Below are 23,675 nucleotides of genomic sequence, written 5' to 3' on the forward strand. Positions count from 1 at the left end.
AAAAAATACTTACGTTACACATATTTCCAAAAATTCCAATAAAATGTCCTCCTGGTGTGGGGGGGGATTATTCTCTTTATCACAAGAGAGAGAGAGGTGAATATTACTGCTGGACCCCAATCCACTGGTGTTGGTTCTTCAGCGCAGGTCAGTGTCTGTGCAGTCCCATAAGGGAACAGTATGTGGGGCCCAAAGTGCCCTCTGTCCAATAGCATGCATGGGGGAAGGGCTAATGGGAATATTCCAGTCATGGGGGTGATTTAGTTATGGAACCAGCAATACAGAAAGGACCAAAGAGAACACTGGAAAATCTAATCAGATTTTATTATGAATCACAATAAAGACATGCAAACACTTTATTTTATGGATTAAAACAATATTTAAAGCTTTTGCAGGAAATACAAGCCCCTGTCACAGTCACAAGATAAATGAAAAGTCACCCAATTAAAAAAGCCAAGTTATTTATCTACACACATAGTGGTGAGATGGGCTGAACCCCCCATTCACAGTTATAAAGTTGGGGTTCGGTAAATCTTTCCTTTTAACAGCTTGGATTTCCCCTGTTGTCTATAAACTGAATCTGGGAGCAGGGAAGGGTTTATTTGTCCAATGTTAGAGGTTGGAGACTGTTCAGCTCCCTGAGCAATAACCCATTATCTGAGTGTCTGATACATCTTGTATGCAGTACAGGTCTAGCAAGAGGCAGCTCCATCTGTTATATCTCACCTCAAACATAACCACAACATGAGGCTGATAAGCTTGGCCATCTTGTCCCCTCACAGAGATGGTTAGTAAGGGATAGTACCCCAGTACCCCACCAGGTATGGAAGCATCAAGGACCACAGGTTTATAATATCCCTATATATTGTTTATAGAATGTGCTCCAGTGCAGTACTGATGTAAGATCAGGAGACAGGGAAAATACACTAAACAGCGTTTATTCAGTATTTCTGTGTATCATGAATAGTGGTAATTCTATCATAGGGTTTAATAGGGTTAATTCACTGTTAACAGGGGGGCCACAACATATTGGTACTGGGCAGGGATTTATTTAAGAATTCTCACCCAGGCACCACCATGATTAAGACAGAATGCAGCATGGAGGGGCTCAGTGAATGTGGCAGTGAAGGTGTGTAAGTGTCTGATTGGCTCACTCAGCGCATAAAAGGACAGACGTCCGGCCTCATAGTCCAGTGAGATCCTGATTCTTCTGCAGGGAGGGATGTGGGGAAAATGTGTCCAGTTACTGTCATGTATCACTGAATAGGTATCATCATCCCATCTGTACAAACACCAGGACTTGTTATTATTCCCAATACAGGTTCGGGCCCCTCTCCTCTCTATACTGGGATAGGCCACCCCTACCTTCCACTCCCCTGATTCACTGACCTCCACTTCCCAGTAATGTCGCCCTGAGGGGAAACTCCTGCTGCTTAAAGTCTGAGGCACCAACTGAAATCTCTCTGGGGTTTTTGGATAACGCTGGGCTGTGAGTGAGAAAAAAGCAGATTTCCTGTCCTCCGATACAGATACATAATTCCCAGCCGTGTTTATATCCAGTAACAGGTCTGTAGCCTCCTGCCCATAGATCCTTCCCTTTACTCCAGTCACAATGGCAGCTAAGCCTGTGAGTAATGTCTCTGAGATCAGATCCACATCCAGATCCCCTATAGCAGGGACCTTTATATCATGTCTCTTTCTGCCCCCCTCATTATCTGCAGCTCCATGTGATTCCCGTTCCTGTAGGACAGTGAGTGGATCTGCCATGTTGCACAGCTCCTCAATGTGACGGATCTTCCTGGACAGCTCGTCCTTCTTTATTTCCATCTGGTGGATCAGATCAGTGAGTGTGAGTGAGAGCTTCTCTTTCTGGCTGGAGATGTCACTCAGGAGTCGCTTCTCTAGGGTTTCCAGCTGTTCCCTGATGTCTCTAAACAGGGCAGTGACTCTCTCTGTCTCACCGGCTGCTTTTTCTGCCACTTCTCTCCTGCGCTCCTGCAGTCTCTGGGCTTCTCTCTCAGTCTCCTCTCTCTCTGGCCTCAGTTTCTCCAGGACTTTCCTCAGTGTCTCTTTCTTCTTCTCAGAGGCCTCACTCAGCAGCTCCACCCTGTGGCCCCTGTGCTCTCCGACCAGACAGCAGGACACACAGACACAGACAGACTCCTCCCAGCAGTAATATTTCAGGGGTTCATCGTGGACTAAGCACTTCTTGTCCACCAGGTGCATTGTGGGTTCTATTAGGACGTGTTTTGATGACTTTCTATGCATCCTCAGGTGCTTATTACACAGAGAAGCTTCACAGTGCAGACAAGTTTTAACAGCAGGTACATGGGAGTCACAGTAGGTGCAGGGAATCCCAGTCTCCCCCGGCTCCGGCTGAGCAGAAAGGAATGGCTCTGCTATGTTCCCCAGAGTTCTGTTCCTGGGCAGGGCAGGGCGCTCCTTAAACTCCTGTCTGCATTCAGGGCAGGAATAAGCCCCAGATCCCTCCTGGGTGCCCAGCACCCTCCCAATACAGCCCCGGCAAAAGTTATGGTCACACGGCAGGGATACAGGATCAGTATAAATGCTCAGGCAGATGGAGCAGCTCAGCTCTTCTCTTAGATCAGCAGCCGACGCCATTACTGAGAGCAGGAACAGCAACTGAACAAGAAAGGAAGGAACTAAATCAATACATTTTATCTGTACAAACTGTGACAGTATAAGGGGCATATCTGCAACATATTAACTGGGAAAGGATTTTCACAGGATTAAACACAGAACAAAAATTGTTTGTCTTTATAATAAATCTACATGCCAGTATATTCCCTTTGTAAGCAAAACCTTTGTGGTTCAATAGAAGTGTTGGTGTTGAGGTTGGTAAGAAAAGACCTGCTTTTAGGGCTTTAAAGTTAGCTGGGAGACCTGAAACATTTATCAGGTACAAGGAGGCAGTGGCATAACTACTCACCAGTGTGCCCTGGTACAGCATGGGCACCTGGGCCCTCCTGTTAGGCCCTCTCCCTATGAATCGTGCAAGCTGTAAAATCTCCCCCTGCCCAGCCTCCGGCGATAACCGTTATTGCGGCTCCAGTGGGTCCCAAGGGGGTGTGGACCAGGGTGCGATTGCACCTTCTGCACCCCTGGTAGTTACGCCACTGCAAGGAGGCCAAAAAAAGCTATAATAAAATAGAGATGGAAAGGAGTAAAATTCATCCAAAATCATTTTTCATAGTAAAAAATTCAGCAAGAAGTAGTGAGACCTTTAGTATCAGAGGGAGATAAAAATTGAGATTTTGACCTAGAAATTGTTTGTCTATCTACACAATTGAGGAAGCAACTAATAAAGGTTTCTATTTTAAGAGATCATATTCTAATAATATAACTATTGATGAGGTGTAATTCAGGAGGAAATTCAAAAGAGACTACAACATGTTTTGCTGAGGATAGTAAATTGTAAATTGCAGAACTATAAGTATACATATTGTGGGGGTTCACTCGCTGGTAGGCTGCAAAAGAGGCGACTTCACACACCAGGAACGGTTTAAGGGCTTCCTGCCCGCGTTTATTTTCCAGCGGCTGCAGAAGTTTCCCCTCGCAGGGGGAAGGTAACCGAAACACAGCAGTTTAACAGAAATGTCCAGCCTCCTGGCTAACACAAAATAAATGCTTTGTTTTCTCTCCTGAAGCTGAGCAATACCAGCAGTTTGTCTCACACACATTCAGCACTGCTGCTCAGCATCAGGTGTACTAAATAGGCCTAGGGCCTCTTGAAAACCTGGCCTACGGATTTGGGAATCCGCCCCACCCTACTCTTGCGGGTTCCCAGTAAGACCAGTCCCGGATCAACAATTACAAAAAAACCTTGCAGAGAGACATAGTGTTTCTCTGCTAAGAGCACTACTGGTCTCACCTCAGTAACAATATCTGAGAATCCGTGGCCCAACATACATACCATCAATCACTTTTCCCCAGGAAACTGGGGACCTTTTTGTCACCATACCACATATCCCCCCCCTCTGCTCAGGCCCGTAGGGCTGAGCAAAGTATGCCACTAATGCATGTACCCTGGAGAGAGCATCTGCATTCCCTTGCATCTTTCCAGGTCTATGTTCTACTGAGAATTTGAAATTTTGAAGGGACAAGAACCATCTGGTGACCCTGGCGTTCTTTTCCCTATTTTGGGCCATCCATTTAAGTGGGGCATGGTCAGTGACAAGTTTGAACTGCCTCCCTAACAGATAGTATCTCAAGCTCTCCAGTGCCCACTTGATGGCCAGGCACTCTCTCTCTACAATGGCATACCTGCATTCAGCGGGGGTTAGCTTCCTGCTTAGGTATGCTACTGGGTGTTCTTCCCCATTCACTACTTGTGACAGAACAGCCCCTAACCCAACTTCAGAAGCATCAGTCTGTACAAGAAACTCTTTCTTGAAGTCAGGAGCTATCAGCACAGGGTATCTGCACAGGGATGCCTTCAAGTTTAGAAAGGCTTCCTCTGCCTCTGGGGTCCATGTAACTGTTCCAGCTTTACTCCCTTTTGTGAGGTCAGTAAGCGGGGCTGCTAGGGTGGCAAAATTGGGGACAAACCTCCTGTAATATCCCACTATCCCAAGAAAGGCCCTCACTTGCTTCTTGGATTTGGGCCGGGGCCACTCCTGAATTCCCTCAATTTTGGACACCTGTGGCTTGACTACCCCTCTTCCAATAACATACCCCAAATAGCGGGCCTCTTCTAACCCCATTGCACACTTTTTGGGATTTGCGGTCAGACCCGCCTTCCAGATAGAGTCAAGGACCGCTTGTACCCGGGGCAAATGACTTTCCCAGTCTGGGCTAAAGATAACCACATCGTCCAGGTAAGCTGAAGCATAACCTTGATGTGGTTTGAGAATGCGGTCCATCATTCTCTGGAACGTTGCTGGGGCCCCATGTAAGCCAAACGGTAGGCGTTTATATTGCCACTGCCCCTCAGGAGTGGAAAACGCAGTCTTCTCTTTGGCCCCTTCAGTGAGGGGTACCTGCCAATACCCCTTGGTAAGATCTAGGGTGGTAATGTAGCGGGCCTGCCCTAGCCTTTCTATCAGTTCGTCGACCCGGGGCATTGGATATGCATCAAACTTGCTGACCTCATTTAACTTTCTGAAGTCATTGCAAAATCGGATGCTACCATCCGGTTTTGGGACAAGGACAATGGGGCTGGACCATTCACTATGGGACTCCTCAATAACATCCAGCTCCAACATCCTTCTAATCTCCTCTGTCACTGCCTGGCGTCGTGCCTCGGGTATCCTGTAAGGTTTAACATTGACTTTAACCCCAGGTCCAGTTATAATGTCATGTTTAATAATATCAGTAAGCCCAGGCTGGTCTGAGAATATTTGTCTATTCCGGATCAGAAACTCTTTCATCTCCTGCTTCTGACTGTTAGTGAGGGTCTCAGCCACTTTTACCTCAGGCACCTGTGGGATCTTTACCTCTACAACTGCAGGACAGGCGGACAGCGATTCCCTATCCTTCCAGGGCTTAATTAAGTTAACATGGTAGAGCTGCTCTTTTTTCCGCTTGTTTGGTTGGGACACCTTATAATTAACGTCCCCTACGCGTTCTATAATCTCGTAGGGGCCTTGCCATTTGGCCAGGAACTTACTTTCCACCGTAGGAACCAGGACTAACACCCTGTCCCCAGGATGGAAAGTTCGGACACGAGCCGATCTATTATATATGCGGCTTTGAGCTTGCTGGGCCTGAAGCATATGTTCTCTCACAAGGGGCATTACTTTTGCAAGACGGTCCTGCATGTCTGCAACATGCTCTATGACACTTTTGTGTGGGGTGGCTTCAGACTCCCATGTCTCCTTTGCCACGTCCAACAGCCCTCGTGGGTGGCGGCCATACAACAACTCAAAGGGTGAAAACCCTGTAGAGGCCTGTGGGACTTCTCTAATGGCAAACATGAGATATGGAAGTAAACAATCCCAATTCCTCCCATCTTTATCCACCACTTTTTTTAACATCCCCTTAAGGGTCTTGTTGAACCTTTCCACCAACCCGTCAGTTTGGGGATGATAGACAGATGTGCGTAACTGTTTGATTTGGAGAAACCTGCACAATTCCTTCATCACCCTAGACATGAAGGGAGTCCCCTGATCTGTAAGGATCTCTTTTGGAATTCCTGTGCGGGTGAACATGTGGAACAGCTCTCGAGCTATGGTCTTTGAAGAGGTGTTCCTTAAGGGGACAGCCTCTGGATACCGAGTGGCGTAGTCCATGACTACCAAAATATACTGATGCCCCCTAGCAGATTTTATTAGTGGCCCTACCAAGTCCATGGCAATACGATCAAATGGAATTTCGATTACGGGTAAGGGAACTAATGGGCTGCGAAAATGGGGCATTGGGGCCGATTTCTGACACTCGGGGCATGATTCACAATAGTTCTTTACATCTGCATGTACCCCCGGCCAAAAGAACCTCTGTAGCATTCGGTCTTTGGTTTTCTCATACGCTAGGTGGCCACCTAGTGGATGAGAATGGGCCAGATTGAGAACTGTTCTCCTATATGGCTGTGGGACCACTAGCTGTTCCACAATCTCTCCCCGAACCTTATCCACATGGTAAAGCAAGTCATTTTGTACAGCAAGGTGGGGAAATACACATTCTACCCCAGGATTTTCGGGGTTCCCATTTTTAACCTTGACATTTTCCCAAGCTTTAGTGAGTGTCGGGTCCCTTAGCTGGGCAGTTCCAAAGTTATCCCGGGAGACCTCTAGCTCAGGCATGCTAGGTTCCTCAATGGTCTCCGCAGTTACCTCAGATTCACCAGCTAATACAGCTAAGGGAAACAACTCACTATCTTCCAACCCATCCTCGGTACCACTTACAATAACACCTGACATGGGTGGTTCTGTTTTCTCTCCCCCAGATACTCTATTGTCCTTAACAGTTTCTATAGAAGTATCCAGTTCAATAGGGTGGGGTCTCACCTCACCATGCTCAAAACTTTTCTCAGTCTCTGGAGCTTGCTCCTGGCACAGTTCACGAAATAAGGGAAAGTCTCTGCCCAAAATTACACTGTGCAAGAGTATGGGAGACACTGCCACTTCATGGCACACAGTGCCTGCGGGGGTCACAAAAGTCACTAAGGCTGTGGGGTATTTCTTACAGTCCCCATGTACACACACCACTCCTACTTGACGCTGTGTTAAAGGACAGTCCTTCAGGAGCTGTGTGTTTACCAGTGTGACTAAGCTACCTGTGTCTAATAGTGCATTCACAGTGCGCTTACCAATCTGGACGACACAAGTTGGTACATCAGGATCCGCAACGAGACCTGGTCGAGCGAACAGAGACAACTTCCCCTCCGTTCCACACTCCATGGGTTCTGGATCAGCTGGGCAGTTGGCGGCAATATGTCCCCACTCTCTGCACCTCCAGCACTGGGGAGCTCCTCGGGTCTGGCGGGGGCTGTCTCCACGGGGTCTTCCTCTTGTTGAGTCTAGACCTGGATTACCGGGGTCCTCTGGGCTGAGCTTTTCCACTGTAGCCGACTTCTTGGATCGGTCCACTGCAGGAGTCCTCTTCGAGGTGGGCACCGCCCGCGTAGTGAAGTCCTCAGCGGCAAGGTATCGCTCCACCAGTTCCACCAACTGGTCTGCTGTATTTGGGTCGCCTTGGCTTACCCACCGGCGTAATTCAGGTGGAAGCGCTCTCAGGTATCGGTCCATTGTGACCCTTTCCACTATCTGAGGCGCGGAAAGCAAGTCCGCCTGTAGCCAGCGTTTCACAAGGTTAATGAGATCATACATCTGGGAGCGGGGTGATCCCTTAACCTTAAATTCCCAACTGTGGACCCGCTGTGCCCTCACAGAGGTGGTTACTCCCAGTCTCCGCAGGATTTCAGACTTCAGCTTGTCATAGTCCCTTGCATCCTCGGAGGACAGGTCATAAAAAGCTTTCTGGGAATCCCCCACTAGTAGTGGTGCAACAATCATCGCCCATTGCTCCCTCGACCAGGCTTGCTGCTCCGCCGTCCTCTCAAAGGTACAGAGGAAGGCCTCCACATCATCCTGCCCAGTCATTCTCCGCAGGAGGTGGCTGCCTGGGATGGAGCGTGGCACTCCGGGGACTAGGGCAGCATCCCCAGAGACCCTGGCTGTCAGTTGTTTTACCACCTCAACTTGCAGCTGCCGATCTTTCTCTGCAGCCTGCGCCAGTGCAGTGATCTGGGCCTCCAACAGACGATTTGCCTCCTGCTGGGTGGCGTTACACTGCTGCTGTAGCAACTGGCTCTCCTGGTGGGCCTTCTGTAAAGTTGCAGTGCACTGCAGCAAAGCCTTGAGGACATCCTCCATTTCACAACTTTTAAGTGCACTGTCTCTTTAAATCCCACTTATAAGCTATACAGTCCGCACAATACCCACAGGAGACTTACTGTGGTTTGGCAACATCCGCGTGTGGCAATCGCTGCCCGCATCCGAAACACCAATTGTGGGGGTTCACTCGCTGGTAGGCTGCAAAAGAGGCGACTTCACACACCAGGAACGGTTTAAGGGCTTCCTGCCCGCGTTTATTTTCCAGCGGCTGCAGAAGTTTCCCCTCGCAGGGGGAAGGTAACCGAAACACAGCAGTTTAACAGAAATGTCCAGCCTCCTGGCTAACACAAAATAAATGCTTTGTTTTCTCTCCTGAAGCTGAGCAATACCAGCAGTTTGTCTCACACACATTCAGCACTGCTGCTCAGCATCAGGTGTACTAAATAGGCCTAGGGCCTCTTGAAAACCTGGCCTACGGATTTGGGAATCCGCCCCACCCTACTCTTGCGGGTTCCCAGTAAGACCAGTCCCGGATCAACAATTACAAAAACCTTGCAGAGAGACATAGTGTTTCTCTGCTAAGAGCACTACTGGTCTCACCTCAGTAACAATATCTGAGAATCCGTGGCCCAACATACATTCCATCAATCACTTTTCCCCAGGAAACTGGGGACCTTTTTGTCACCATACCACAATATAAATTGGAAAACTGGCCAGCAAACTAGTAAATGAGGGTCATTATTAATTAGTGCAAGGTTATGTGAGTTATACACTAATTGGCAGTGTGTTGGTGGTTTCTTTAACCTTTTAAATGCCACAGAATGTATAATCTACTGTGACTTTTGTGGTACGTTGTTTTGCCAATGGAAATTTTGTTGGCTATATATGCATTTGGGGGTCTCTGTGTGCGACATAGTTTGGTAAATCTATGCATATTGGGCATCAAACTGTTTAGTAGACCCCTGGCATTCATATTTAAGATGATTTATGCTGGTAGGCTAGAAATTTTAAATTTATTATTTATTTTAAAAACCGTTATGTTTAGCATAAATTTGCAGTTTGGTAGTTTGCAGTAGAAAGATGTAATTACCTGCTTTATATTTATCAGAATGTGTACTTTCAGAAAATATATGGTTTTCTATGGTCTCCATATTGTTAGTGGGTCTTATGGCACATAAAAAAACATATTGGGTGTTTATATCGTAGTAGCCAGAGCGTCATTCGTGAAAATTCATATATACTATTTGGATTTGGGGGTCTCTGTATGCCACATAAATTTGGTAAATCTATGCATATTGGGCATCAAACTGTTTAGTAGACCCCTGGCATTCATATTTAAGATGCCTTATGCTGGAAGAATATGAAATGTGGGGTATATGGGGTAAGATGCAAGCTTTGTGCTGATTTTCAGAAAATTCATAAAAACCATTATGTTTAGCATAGATTTGCAGTTTGGTAGTTTGCAGTAGAAAGATGTAATTGCCTGCTTTATATTTAGAAAATATATGGTTTTCTATGTTCTCCATAATGTTAGGGGTCTCATGGCACATAAAACACATACCGGCTGGTTGTATTATAGTAGCCAGATTGTCATATATTCACATGTACTAATTTCATTTGGGGGTCTCTGGATGCCACATAGTTTCGTAAATCTTTTCATATCAGGTATCATATCAACTTAGGAATGTTAATTCTGATTTTTTAAAATAAAACATGTCTTTCAGACTAAAAATAATCCAGTAGTTGAGAATGTTATTGCTTATAAAGAAACATTTGCTAAAGTAAAGCCTTGGAAAGAAGAGAATGTTTTTACAATTCTTATATGAATGCCAAATTTAATAACCTGAACAACAAATCTTATAGCTAATGTTAAACATTATGAAATGTCGGTCCAAGAAAACTCAATTAATAAAACTCAGAGGTGAGAATGGAATGATCACTAATGATCCTTTAAAAGTAGTGGAGATATTTAAGAATTATTTTCAATCTCTTCATTCCCCCCCAGTTCCTTCTCACAGATTTCACATACACAGTTAGAAACCCTAAATAAACAAATTACTATAGAGAGATTGTAGATACAATTAAATCTTCATTTTATAAGTCCTTAAATAGAACAATTGTTATGCAATCTGTTGGTAAAAGTAGTTCATTGCCATCTGAGTTGATATCTAATTTGAGATTAATTCCGTAAAAAAATAGGTATCCCACTAATCCGGCTTCTTACAGACCTATTTCTCTTTTAAATCAAGATATAAAAAAATTATCAAAAATGTTAGCAGATAGATTGGCTTCAAGTATGCCTTATCTAGTCTCAGTGGAACGAAATGGTTTTATTAAAAGTAGTTCTGGTACTAAAAATATTAGAAAGCTCATCCAAGTTATTGCCTGTGTTAAAAAGTAAAAATCTCCATGTTCTATTTTTAAAATTGGCACAGAAAAAGCTTTTGATAACATCCTCTGGGTACATCTATTTAACTGTTTGAAGGTATTAGGTTTTCAAGGCCCCTTTTTTAATTGTATAAGATTCCTTTACTCTTCACCCACCTCACAAAAAGTAGCTGCAGGAGAGAAATCTTTGCCTTTTAGTATTGTTAGGGGTACAAGGCAGGGTTGTCCCTCTCTCCCCCCTTTTGTTTAATTTGTCATTGTCACTTATTAAAGGGGTTTACCTCAATAGATCCCAAATTAAAATTATGGTTTTTTCAGATGATTTATTACTGGTAGTGAAAGACCCAAAAACAAAATCTTTAATATTTTGGTCTCTTATGGAAAGGTTTCTGGTTATAAAACAATTTTGAAAAAGCAGAACTTTTGAATATTTCTGTGTCTGTTTCTAATTCTATATTAAGAATATTTAACTTGAAGAAGCCCAATGATTTTTTAGTGTATTTAGGTTCAAAAATACCAGTTGATTTGACCAAGTTATATCACTTACATTTTTTACCTGCTATTAAATTTGTTATTTCTCAATGCAAAATATGGAAAGGGGAGGAACGTTTCCTTCAAGATGCTTATATTTCCTAAATCAATTTATCCCTTAATTAACCTCCCATTATTGTTTAGTCATTCTGATGTTAAGGCTTTAAATTCAGCTCTGTCTTCCTTTTTATGGTGCTCTAGTAAACCAAAGATCACTTTGACTAAATTACAATTCCGTCCAAAAGGCGGCTTAAATGTACCAAATTTCTGAAAATTTAGTATAGCCTCATTGTTATGGAATGGATATATGGGGGGATTAGATATACTAATCCAGAATTTGAATCTTGGCATCCTTCATTTGGTCATATATTATCGATTCTTCATAAAAAGTTGCGTAATATTCCCAGCTATTTCAAAAGTAATCTAATTTTCAGAGATTCTATTTATGTTTGGAGATTTCTTTTTAAGAGCCATGGTTTGGATCATCGCTTTACACCTTTTACCCCATTTCAAAATTTAAATGATTTTGTATATCCATTTCCTTCCCCTTTGCATGGGATTAAAAACAATAGTCCAACCTTGCTAAGAGATGCTCAAACCCAGATAAAGGAAAGCTTCTTTCTTGGGAGGAGTTACAAAGTAAATTTAACCATTCTAACAAGGAGAGAGTTCTATATTTTCAAATTAAAGAACATTTGTGGCTACATTTTAATGCTAGCTCATTAGTTCTTGTGAAACATGATTTGACTCAATTGATTAATAATCTTATAAAACTCCCTCTTTGTCAACTTTATATCCAGTAATGTTCTGGATTTTCTTCTAAAGATGGACGATCCTTTACAGTTTTCTGCTAGATGTTGGTCAAAGTTGCTGGACTACCCTATTAAATCAGTCCAGTTTCTTAAATCTTTTAAAGCTGGCCATAGACGCAAAGATACAATTGTACGAATCATCTATTTGTCCGATTTTCGGACCATGTGTGGAGAGTGTCAACATTTTTCGTCCCACGGAGATTGGTCGTTCAGTTGATCGGACAGGTTAAAAGATTTCTGTTGGCTGCCGATAATATCTCTGCATGTATTGCCGATCTGACGATTTTCAGTGAGAGACTGTCACCAGCTTTTGTCTGACATAAACTTTCATACGATTACTGTCAGGGGCAGAACATTGGCTGATCTGTTCTTTTACAACTTTATTTAAAAGGAAGGTTAGTGGCAGGTCAGGAGATTCAAGGTCGAGGATTCGAATGATTGGATCTTTGCATCTATGGCAAGCTTATGAGCTATAATACTAGACCCGGAGCCAAGAACTGGAGATTGCAACATTTAAAGTTAATCCACAAGGGTTATGGTTGCTGCTATAAAAGAGCGGATGATCTTAATAACAATGCTCATTGCCCAAAATGTGAGGCTGAGAATATGTAGCAAGCATTCTTCCTTTGTTCCCCAAGCCTCTCCAAAAAACGAATGCCCTGTGTTGGTTGGAGGGGTCGGCAACTCTCCCAAAGTATTATAACCAGGAAAATAAAAGGAGATTTACTTACCTGGTAAAGCTCTTTTGCATAGGCCCGTACTGTCAGTGCAGGATGTATGGGGTTAAGTTCTCCTCTCTGGAGGCAGGACAAACAATGAATGAATTTTTAGGCTCCTCCTCTTCCTGTGTCTCCCTCTATCCTCAGTTGTTTGTATAGTCTGTGAGGAGACACATAGGGGCAAATTCACTAAGCGCAGAACGCTAGCGTTAATTCGCTAGCGTTTGGCATTTTCGTTACTGCGCAAATTCACTAACGAACGCTGGCGTAGTTTCGCTAGTGTTACTTCGCACCCTTACGCCAGGCGAATTTTCGCTAGCAACGTAACTACGCAAATTCACTAACTTGCGCAGTGTACTGAACGCTACCTTTTACGCTAGACTTCCTTCGCCACCTCAGACCTGGCGAAGCGCAATAGAGTAGATAGGGATTGTTTCAAAAAAAGTTAAAAAATTTTCTAAGTCCCAAAAAACGCTGGCGTGTTTTCTACATTAGGATGATAGGCTGAAAAAGAGCGAAAAAAATTTTGGGGCTCCCCTCCTTCCCCCCTACATTTCCTGACTCATGACAACTTACCTAGACAGTGGGCACATGTGTAGGGAAAAATAAAAATTTTATTTGATGATTTGAAGGTTTTCTTGGCATTTGTAGCGCTGATACGTATTCCTCCATTGAAATTTGAATTTCGCGCCGTATGCAAATTAGCCTTCACTAGCGTAACTTCGCTTTACATAGCGAATCAACGCTAGCGCAACTTCGCAACCTTACGCTACCCCTGAGCGCAACTTCGGATTTTAGTGAATTTGCGGAGCGCTGGCGAAACTACGCCTGGCGAAGTGCAGCGAAGTTGCGCCTGGCGCAACTTCGCATCTTAGTGAATTTGCCCCATAGAGTAGATAGAACTAACTCCCTAGCTAACTAAGGATCGACAGCAACCGGCATCCACACAAAAGGGCGGGATACTGCACTGACAGTACGGGCCTATGCAAAAGAGCTTTACAAGGTAAGTAAATCTCCGGCCCTACCTGTCAGTGCAGGACATATGGGGATGTCCCAAAGTTGTCCAAAATAGGGTAGGAAAACCCCTGTCCTTCTTTGCCACCAGAAAAAGGTTTTAGTAAAAACCTTGAAAATGTTGATGATGGGGAACTGGAGAAATCACACCCTTTTCCTGCAGGTCTTGAATAATTATTATTGTTGAAGCTTTGGAAGGGTCTGTTGGTAAACTTGATGGAACAAATTTGTTCTTTAGTGGATACTTGTTGAAGTAGGTTTTGTGGCCTACCATTAAAGTTTGGAGGACCCAAGAATTGGAAATTGAGTTTGACCAAACCTGGGCAAACCTTTAAAGCCTGCCCCCACTTGGAAAGTGTCTATTATGTGAGAGTCGGGAATCCTGGCTCTTGGGTGCGCCACCTTTAAAAACAGCTCTTTGCTGAGATTGCCAAGGTTTGGATTTCCTCTGAGAGGATTGATGTGAGTTGGAGTTCCACTGGTTAGATCTGCCTCTGGTACCTCTGAGTGTTATGGAAACCACCTTGGAACGCTATCTACGCAGGCCTGAGCTCACTAAACCTGTTAGTTGGTTCTACACCATCCTCCTACAGGGGAACTTTGACCCGATAGAGCATATTAGAAGTAAGTGGGCCCAGGACATGCCTGGGTTGGACGAGGGTTCCTGAAAAGAAATACTTGAACAGATACCTGAAATAAACATGTCAATAAAAGACAGATACATCCACACAAAATTTTTGAATAGGGTTTATTACACACCGCACAGGCTGGCTCGAATTTTCCAAGGCTATCCTGATCAATGTTTGAAATGCGGGGTAGAACAAGGCAATTATTTACATGTGTTTTGGGAATGCCCAAAGATACAGTGTTTCTGGACCTCAGTGCTTGCTTTTATTGACACCTCTCTGGGACTACCTAATATCCGGACGCCGGAAGTTTGTTTACTGGGGCAGATTGGGGACCTAAGACTCCCCTCGGGTGACAGGCTATGCCTCCATCAACTTCTCCATTACGCTAAAAAGGCTATACTCCTGACCTGGAAGGCCATGGAACCGCCCACTCTGGGATTCTGGAAAAAACTGATTGATGACACTCTTCCTAAACAGAAACTGGTTTATATAGCCCAGGGTTGTCCCGAAAAATTTGGGAAAATCTGGGGTCGCTGGTTAGATGACGCAGCACCGGACTTGGACAACCGAACCTCTCTAAACAAAAGTTATGAAAACTGTTCAATAAAGAAAATCTTTAAAAAAAAAAAGATCTGCCTCTGGTATTGGATTTGGAGTAAGAGTTCCAAGATTTGTGGTGATAATTGCGTTTATGTGTATCTTTGTGTGGTCTCTTACCCTGAGGAAGAAAGGAGCCCTTTCCTCCTGTCACTTCTGAGATTATTTGTTTGAGTTGAGAGCCAAAAAGCTGTACACCTTCAAACTTAAGAGATACCAAACTATTTTTGGAAGCTGCGTCTCCAGTCCACTGTCTCAACCATAGTGCTCTGTGAGCTGTAATGGAAGCTGCTGCTGCACTTGAGGCCAGTTTTGTAATCTCTAGTGAAGATTCACTGAGAAAAGACAATGTGAGGTTGAGTTTTTCTAATATGATAGAAGTCTCCGGGTTTGTATTACAGGGAGAGTTTCTTAATTCCTGACACCAGAACCTCGCTGTATGCGCCACGCTAAGTGAAGCGGAAGCTGGGCGTAAAACGGCTGCTGAGTGAGTGAAGTCTCGCCTAAGGGCTGATTCCATCTTTTTATCCATGGGATCGCAAAAAGAACCTGCATCCTCGGATGGAAGTATAGTGTTTCTGGATAACCTCACTTTGGGAGATTTATCCCAGATCTGTTTAAACTCGTCAGCGACTGGGTACCTGGACAGGAATTTTTGTGGGATGGTGTTGCGTTTGTCAGGATCAGACCATTCTTCTGAAACAATTTTAGAAATTGACTGACTAGTTGGAAAATATCTGGATTTCTTTGGAGTATTTCCTAAAACCTTATCCACTTTGGAGATAGGAAGCTGTTTTTCCTTGATCTCCAGTGTGTCTTGTAAGTACTTGATAAGTACTCTGGTTGTTTAGGAACAGAGGTTTCATCTGATAAGGAATTATCTGATAGAGATGCATCACTCTCCTGGGAGTCAGAGTGAGAAGCAGAATTCAGAATTCAGAATTTGAAGTAGAGGCTTTGGATAATGAAGGCCGTTTAACTTTGGGTCTGACCGTTGGAGTGGTGTGGCCTGTTACCACCTGTTGAACAGACGATTGAATATGTGCCTGTAACCATCCCATAAACTGTGAAAATTGAGGGTCGGCTTGTGTGCCTGCTGATGTGCCAGGTAGAGGTTGTGGTGACACTTTAGGACTGGTAGGGCCTGGTGAAAATTGTGGTGGAGTGGCGGGTCTTTGTGTCAAAAACCTGTGGATGTTCCCTTTCTATATCAGAATCCTCAGAAAGTACAGTCCTCTTTACCTTGTGTAAATGAGGTGGGGAGGAAGGAATTGCCCTCTACTTATGAGGTCTCCTTTTAGATTGTCTGGTGTGCCTTCTAGGGGACATGTTAGGCTGGGCAGAGAGGTCCTCTAAGAGGTCAGCTAAATCCTTGGCATGTGCCATGATAAACTGTAGCTGTGCTGCTTGTCTATAGTACTTAGCCTTAGACTTGTACTTAGTTGGCAAGTAGAGCGTGCGCTGCTGTGTTAGTGACGTCACCATGCGTGCCGAGTGATATTACTTGGCGCCAACTGCAAGCAGAGCTGATGCGGCGGAAGTGAAGAGTCGTGGAAGTCGTGCACCGCGCGAACCGCTAAGCTGGGATAGTTAAAGGAGAAGGAAAGCTACGGAGGCATTTTATTGCCAATAGATGAGCTGCAATAGTGCAAGCTAGAATGCTATATTTATTCTGTAGAATGTTTTACCATACCTGAGTAAGAAGCTCTAGAAACTCTCTGTTTGTTTAGGATAGGAGCTGCAGTATTAATGTGGTGTGACATCACTTCCTGCCTGAGTCTCTCCCTGCTCTGGGCTCAGATTACAGTAGAGAAGGGAGGGGGTGGGGAAGAGGAGCAAACTGAGCATGCTCTTGCCCAGGGCAATGAGGATTAAGATGAAGGCAGGAAGTCTGATACAGAAGCCCATGAGTACACAATAGAAGAAAATAAATGCTGTGTTTCTTTTGACAGAGGACTCAGAGCAGCATTACTTTGGGGGTTTACTGGTATATTTAGATGGACCTTTCTGATAAGGCTTACTTAGTTTTAACCTTTCCTTCTCCTTTAAGGTGAGAACCTTTCACCCTGCCTGCAAGTAAGACTGGATCCGGGGGTGGGAACCACCAGTCATCCAGAATGTCTCTCTCGTGCCTGTACCCGCTGCAAAGTATTGTGCACGGAGGAGCGCACGCCATATGGGGGCTCACATGGTTGGCACTTAAGGGAGGAATGCTAACCAGCATTAGAAAAGGGAGCGCAGTTTCCCCAGTGGGTAGGGCTCACCTCTAGCAAGTTGCCTCCTTGGAGATGGGTCCGCATTGGGTTACACGGAGCTCACATAGGGCTCACATGAGGATCTGTTCCCATAATGATTGGGCCTCAATTATGCCTGGGGAGCTCACTCCACACTGGGGGCTCACCCTGGATAAGAGCTCACCATAGAAGAAGAACTGATGATGTAGAATAAAAGTACTAAATAAAAAATAAATGAGAGGAGGTATAAGGAATGTCTGCCTCCGAGCAGGACAAACAAAAAACTGAGGATAGAGGGAGACACAGGAAGAGGAGGAGCCTAAAAATTCATTCATTGTTTGTCCTGCCTCCAGAGAGGAGAACTTAACCCCATACGTCCTGCACAGACAGGTAGGGCCAAATGCATAAAGGAAGATGTAGCGGGGAGATCCCCTACAGTTATTAGTCACTCAATGTAACAATTCATTGTCAGACATACAGATTCACACATAACTAGCTGATTTAAACCTAATCTGATTTACATATTAATTACATATACCCTAAAGCAATTAAGGATAATGACCAAAGTACATGATTGCTGAATTCACATATTTACAGTAAAGTGAGCAGATTAGACGTATTGTCCAGAATAGAATATAGTAGAACCCCGAGTTTACATCCCCAGATTTAATGTTTTGCCACATTTGTCTTTTTTTACAGTCCCACCATTCCTAATGCATTCCTATGGGTGCAATTCCCTCGTTTTACATTTTGTTTTCCTGGATTTTACATTGTTTTATTTAGCCCTGTCCTTTGCTAATTGCTGCATTTTTTTAATTAAAAAACCCGCTTACTTTGTGATTTAAGGCTCCTAAAACTTTCCCTCAGAGTCGATATCAGAGTCGATATCCAGCCCGTGATCTGGAGCAGGAAGAGGAAGCCCGCGAGAGCAGCAGCAGCAGCAATGAGAGGGAGGGGAGGGAAATGTGACTCTCCAGGCAAAAGTGGAGAAGGAAGGCAATGGAAAGGTGACCCTACAGGCAAAAGTGGTGAGCTCTAGTGGAGAAGGAAGGCAATGGAAAGGTGACCCTACAGGCAAAAGTGGTGAGCTCTAGAGGAGAAGGAAAGCAAAGGAAAGATGACCCTACAGGCAAAAGTAATGAGCTCTAGTGGAGAAGGAAGGCAATGGAAAGGTGACCCTACACGCAAAAGTGGCAAGCTGTGAGCAGGGAAGGAAGGCAATGGAAAGGTGACCCTACAGGCAAAAGTGGTGAGCTCTAGTGGAGAAGGAAGGCAATGGAAAGGTGACCCTACAGGCAAAAGTGGTGAGCCCTAGTGGAAAAGGAAGGCAATGGAAAGGTGACCCTACAGGCAAAAGTGGTGAGCTCTAGAGGAGAAGGAAAGCAAAGGAAAGATGACCCTACAGGCAAAAGTAATGAGCTCTAGTGGAGAAGGAAGGCAATGGAAAGGTGACCCTACACGCAAAAGTGGCAAGCTGTGAGCAGGGAAGGAAGGCAATGGAAAGGTGACCCTACAGGCAAAAGTGGTGAGCTCTAGTGGAGAAGGAAGGCATTGAAAAGGTGACCCTACAAGCAAAAGTGGCAAGCTGTGAGCAGGGAAGGAAGAAAGCTGTGAGTTGCGGTGGAGCAGGAGGAGGCTTGTAGGAGCTGTACTGTGAAAAAGCCGAAGACTGAGAAGCAGCACAAGTGATGAGCATTGTTAGAGCAGTACTTGTGTTTTAAATCAAATTCTGACTTCTGACCTTATTTCCTATGTGTACTTCATATTTACAGTTCTTTAACACATTTCCCTGATTTTAAGTTTTCCCGGATTTTACATCGTTTTTCCCTGGTCCCCTGAAAGACGTAAAATGGGGTTTCTACTGAAGTTCATTTGTGACAAGTTCATGATGTGATCAAGTCCATATTAGTGAATTCACTCTGATTCAGTACATTAGTAGCTAAAAAGTCCATGTAAAAAAACTTGTCAATAACACACACAATAAGAACCACAATGAGTACTGTCTCAATACTCTCTTACCCCTATCCACAAGCTGTCCCTGGGTAGTAAGATGTTCATTGAAGAAATCGATAAAATAAATAGTGAAAATGAGTATACACTAAGGGGCAGATTTATCAAAGGTCAAGACAAATTTTCAAATTAAAAAAATTTGAATTTCAAGCTATTTTTGTGTACCTCGACTAGGGAATAGTCCAAATTCGATTCAAATTTGAAAAAAATTCAAAAATTTGAATATCAAAATTTATCATGTACTGTCTCTTTAAAAATTCAACTGCAACCATTTGCCATCTAAAACCTGTTGAATTGCTCTTTTAGCCTATGGGGGACCTCCAAGAACTTATTTGGAGTCAATTGGTGGAATTTGAAAAACTGAAGGGTTTTTTTTGGGCAAAACTTTGATTTGAATACGATCGAATGCGCTTTTACTTTGATTCATATGATTCAAATTCTGGCAAATACGGACCTATTAGATCGAAAACTGACCTATTCGGCCAAAAAAACCTCAAATTAATATTGGTTGGTCTTTTTTAATTTGAATGCCGAAGTTTTTCAAATTTGAAATTTAACCCTTCATAAATATGCCCCTAAGTGGATATAATGTAACAAGAGCAAGGAAACATATCCTACCTCCCAACATTTTGGAAGTAAAAAGAGGGACAAAAAAATTTTTCCCGCACGTAGCGCAGCAATTTTTTTGATCACACCCCTTTCTGTGGCCACACCCCCTAATTACCATGTTTGTTTTACAAAATTTGTCAGGTTATGAAAGTTTGAAAATATTTCTCCTTATCTAAACTGTGTTTTTGTGTCTCAAAATTGTTACAAAGTATCTTATTTGCACCTGTTAGCTGTTCTGGGCTCTCTGCTAAAAGCCAATTAAGTGAGAAACTTTGTTTCTTTTTCTGGCTGTTCAGTGCAGAGAAAAGAGGGACTTTCCAGTACAAATGAGGGACTGCGGGTTGAGCTGTCAAAAGAGGGACTGTCCCTCCGAAAAAGGGACAGTTGGGAGGTGTGACATAGTCATTAAAAAAAAAAAATGAAAAAATAGATACACTCCTGTCCTTACAAGTACAATTCATATTGAACTGCTCATTTAATCCCTGAGGTTGTTTTGTTTGTCGCTGCCATATCCAGAAACACTTTCTTTAGAACAACTTTCTTTTTGTTTCCATTTCATTTCTCCCATACACTTTTTCCAGAATTTTTCATCTTAACTGGGTTATCCCATGTCCCTGTTGGTGAAAATGTTGTGCCAATGTGGTTTCTTTTTTTCTTTTTCTCCTTATAATTGTGTATAACAGATCTCTGTCCAGTCAGTCTTACTTTCATGTTTCTACTTGTTTGTCCTATATAAGCCAGCGCACAAAGAAATTGAATGCAGTAAATGATATTATTGCTGTCACATGTATGAAAACCCTTTCTCTTATGTTTTGTTCCCTTCAATAGATGTTGGACTCCGTTACTTGTATGATACCGTTACACTGGCTACAGTTCCAACAAGGGAAAGTGCCATTAACCTCATTTAATGTAATATTTTTCTATGTTTGTTCTTTTTGTTTTGGTTTTATACAATCGCCCACACTTGTCCCTCTTTTATATGCAAAGAGTGGAGGTTGGTGAAACAATCTGACACATTTGGGATCAGCTTTTAAAATACCCCAATACTTCAATATTATTTTATGGGCAACTGTAGCATTAGTGTCATAAGTGGTAATGAATGGAATTCTAGTTTGTATAGTAGCCTTCTTGTCTCTTTTTGTAAAGTGGACTGTCTAGAAGTATCATGTAGCTCCTTAATAATGTTTAATAGATTTTCTTTCTTATAGACTGTCACCAGGCACGTTTCAGGGGCTGCTGCCGCCTGAGGCAGCAGCCCCAATGCCGCCCCTCCTCCTGCTCCGCTCTTCTAACTACCAGCGTCGGAGCGGGTGGAGGAGGGGCCGCATCGCTAGTGCAGTGAGCGCTATTGCGCTCGCTGCGCTAGAAGAGCCGAATTTCCGTTTTAAAAAAAGAGGCGGCTTTTTGCCGCCCCTGGTAACTGGCCGCTCCGTGCCGCCTGAGGCAAGATTCTCACCTTGCCTCATGGCCGGAGCGGCCCTGACTGTCACTGATACAGGCCTATAATAGTTAATGAAACAGGCGAATGTATCATGAAAAAACATTTCTTCACCTAAATCAGAGACATCCCAGGCCTCTCTTCACTAAGGTCTGGAATCAGCCATTTGTAACAGGGTCACAGCCTATGTTGACCTTCTCCAATTTACTTAGGAGGACTTATTGTGGTTGGAAGTTATCCCATGTGTTTCCCCTTGACTCCAGGACCAGGAATTGTATGAGAGGAATTCACAAAAGTGGAGAGAGCTCATTTTTGGAGTAAAAGTGGTGGTAAAGTGGTTTAAAATACTTTTTCCATATTCACAAACAGAAATCCACCTAAATTCCGACTCAACCGACATTTTCATAGGGAGACAACAACCCACCAAATCTCCTTCATTTCCATATCGGTCAAAGTTGACCAATCACAAGAGGACTTTCCAATCCAGGTCAAAGACTGCCTGTCAACAACATAGCCCTTTGACTAGACTCTATGACAATTTGACATTGCCGCTATCCCGTAATACCATAGGGAGAGGAAAAAAACGGCAAAGTCTTCTTCATTTCCATATCGGTCAAAGTTGACCAATAACAAGAGAACTTTCCAATTCATGTTAAAGACTGCCTGCCAACAACATAGCCCTTTGCCTAGACTCTATGACAATTTGACATCGCCGCTATCCCGTAATACCATAGGGAGAGAACAACCCACCAAGTCTCCTTCATTTCCATATCAGTCAAAGTTGACCAATCACAAGAGAACTTTCCAAATCAAGGTCAAAGACTGCCTGTCAACAACTTAGCCCTTTGCATAGACTCTATGGCAATTTGACATTGCCGCTATCACGTAATACCATAGTGAGAGAACAACCCACCAAGTCTCCTTCATTTCAATATCAGTCAAATTTAACCAATCACAAGAGGACTTTCCAATCCAGGTCAACAACATAGCCCTTTGCCTAGGCTCTATGGCAATTTGACATTGCCGCTATCCCGTAATACCATAGGGAGAGACCAACCCACCAAGTCTCTCCTTCATTTCCATATCAGTCAAAGTTGACCAATCACAAGAGGACTTTCCAAATCAAGGTCAAAGACTGCCTGTCAACAACATAACCTATTACCTAGACTCTATGGCAATTTGACATTGCCGCTATCCCGTAATACCATAGGGAGAGGACAACCCACCTAGTCTCTCCTTCATTTCCATATCAGTCAAAGTTGACCAATCACAAAAGGAATTTCGAATCCAGGTCAACAACATAGCCCTTTGCCTAAACTCTATGGCAATTTGACATTGTCGCTACCCCGTAATACCATAGGGAGAAAACAATCAACCAAGTCTCCTTCATTTCCATATCAGTCAAAGTTGACCAAGCACAAGATGAATTTCCAATCCAGGTCAACAACATAGCCCTTTGCCTAGACTCTATGGCAATTTGACATTGCCGCTACCCCGTAATACCATAGGGAGAGGACAACCCACCTAGTCTCTCCTTTATTTCCATATCAGTCAAAGTTGACCAATCACAAGAGGACTTTCCAATCCAGGTCAACAACATAGCCCTTTGCCTAGACTCTATGGCAATTTGACATTGCCGCTACCCCGTAATACCATAGGGAGAGGACAACCCACCTAGTCTCTCCTTTATTTCCATATCAGTCAAAGTTGACCAATCACAAGAGGACTTTCCAATCCAGGTCAACAACATAGCCCTTTGCCTAGACTCTATGGCAATTTGACATTGCCGCTACCCCGTAATACCATAGGGAGAGGACAACCCACCTAGTCTCTCCTTTATTTCCATATCAGTCAAAGTTGACCAATCACAAAAGAAATTTCAAATCCAGGTCAACAACATAGCCCTTTGCCTAGACTCTATGGCAATTTGACATTGCCGCTACCCCGTAATACCATAGGGAGAGAACAACCCACCAAGTCTCTCCTTCATTTCCATATCAGTCAAAGTTGACCAATCACAAGAGGACTTTCCAAATCAAGGTCAAAGACTGCCTGTCAACAACATAGCCCGTTACCTAGGCTCTATGGCAATTTGACATTGCCGCTATCCCGTAATACCATAGGGAGAGAACAACCCACCAAGTCTCCTTCATTTCCATATCAGTCAAAGTTTTTTGTTTTTTTTTTTGTTTTTTATTTATTAAAAATTATACAAAATTAAAAATACATTTCACACAAAATTTTCATAGTCTTTGAACAAAACATGGAAAAAGCAAAAAGGACATTAAGAAAAAATCCATGATTTCCATTTTTTTGTTTTCCAAATTCCTTCAGCATCATAACCAAGTTTCCTCTTGTCACTAATTACATAAAGGAAAAGTCTTGCCCAAATCAAACCTA

At 43.5% G+C, this 23,675-nt stretch overlaps 1 protein-coding gene across 1 annotated transcript; it reads right to left on the reverse strand.

Annotated features, from left to right (window-relative positions):
• Window positions 1-305: 305 nt before the first annotated feature.
• LOC108704419 (E3 ubiquitin-protein ligase TRIM7) lies at window positions 306-18,164 on the reverse strand. The gene is made up of 2 exons (XM_018240965.2): window positions 18,052-18,164; window positions 306-2,643 (listed from the first exon to the last, which is right to left on the reverse strand). Exon 2 carries the CDS (start codon window positions 2,620-2,622, stop codon window positions 1,048-1,050), a length of 1,575 nt encoding a protein of 524 aa, XP_018096454.1. The 5' UTR covers window positions 2,623-2,643; window positions 18,052-18,164; the 3' UTR covers window positions 306-1,047.
• Between the last annotated feature and the right edge of the window lie 5,511 nt (window positions 18,165-23,675).

Source organism: Xenopus laevis, chromosome 4S (assembly GCF_017654675.1).
Source record: "Xenopus laevis strain J_2021 chromosome 4S, Xenopus_laevis_v10.1, whole genome shotgun sequence".
NCBI lineage: Eukaryota > Metazoa > Chordata > Amphibia > Anura > Pipidae > Xenopus > Xenopus laevis.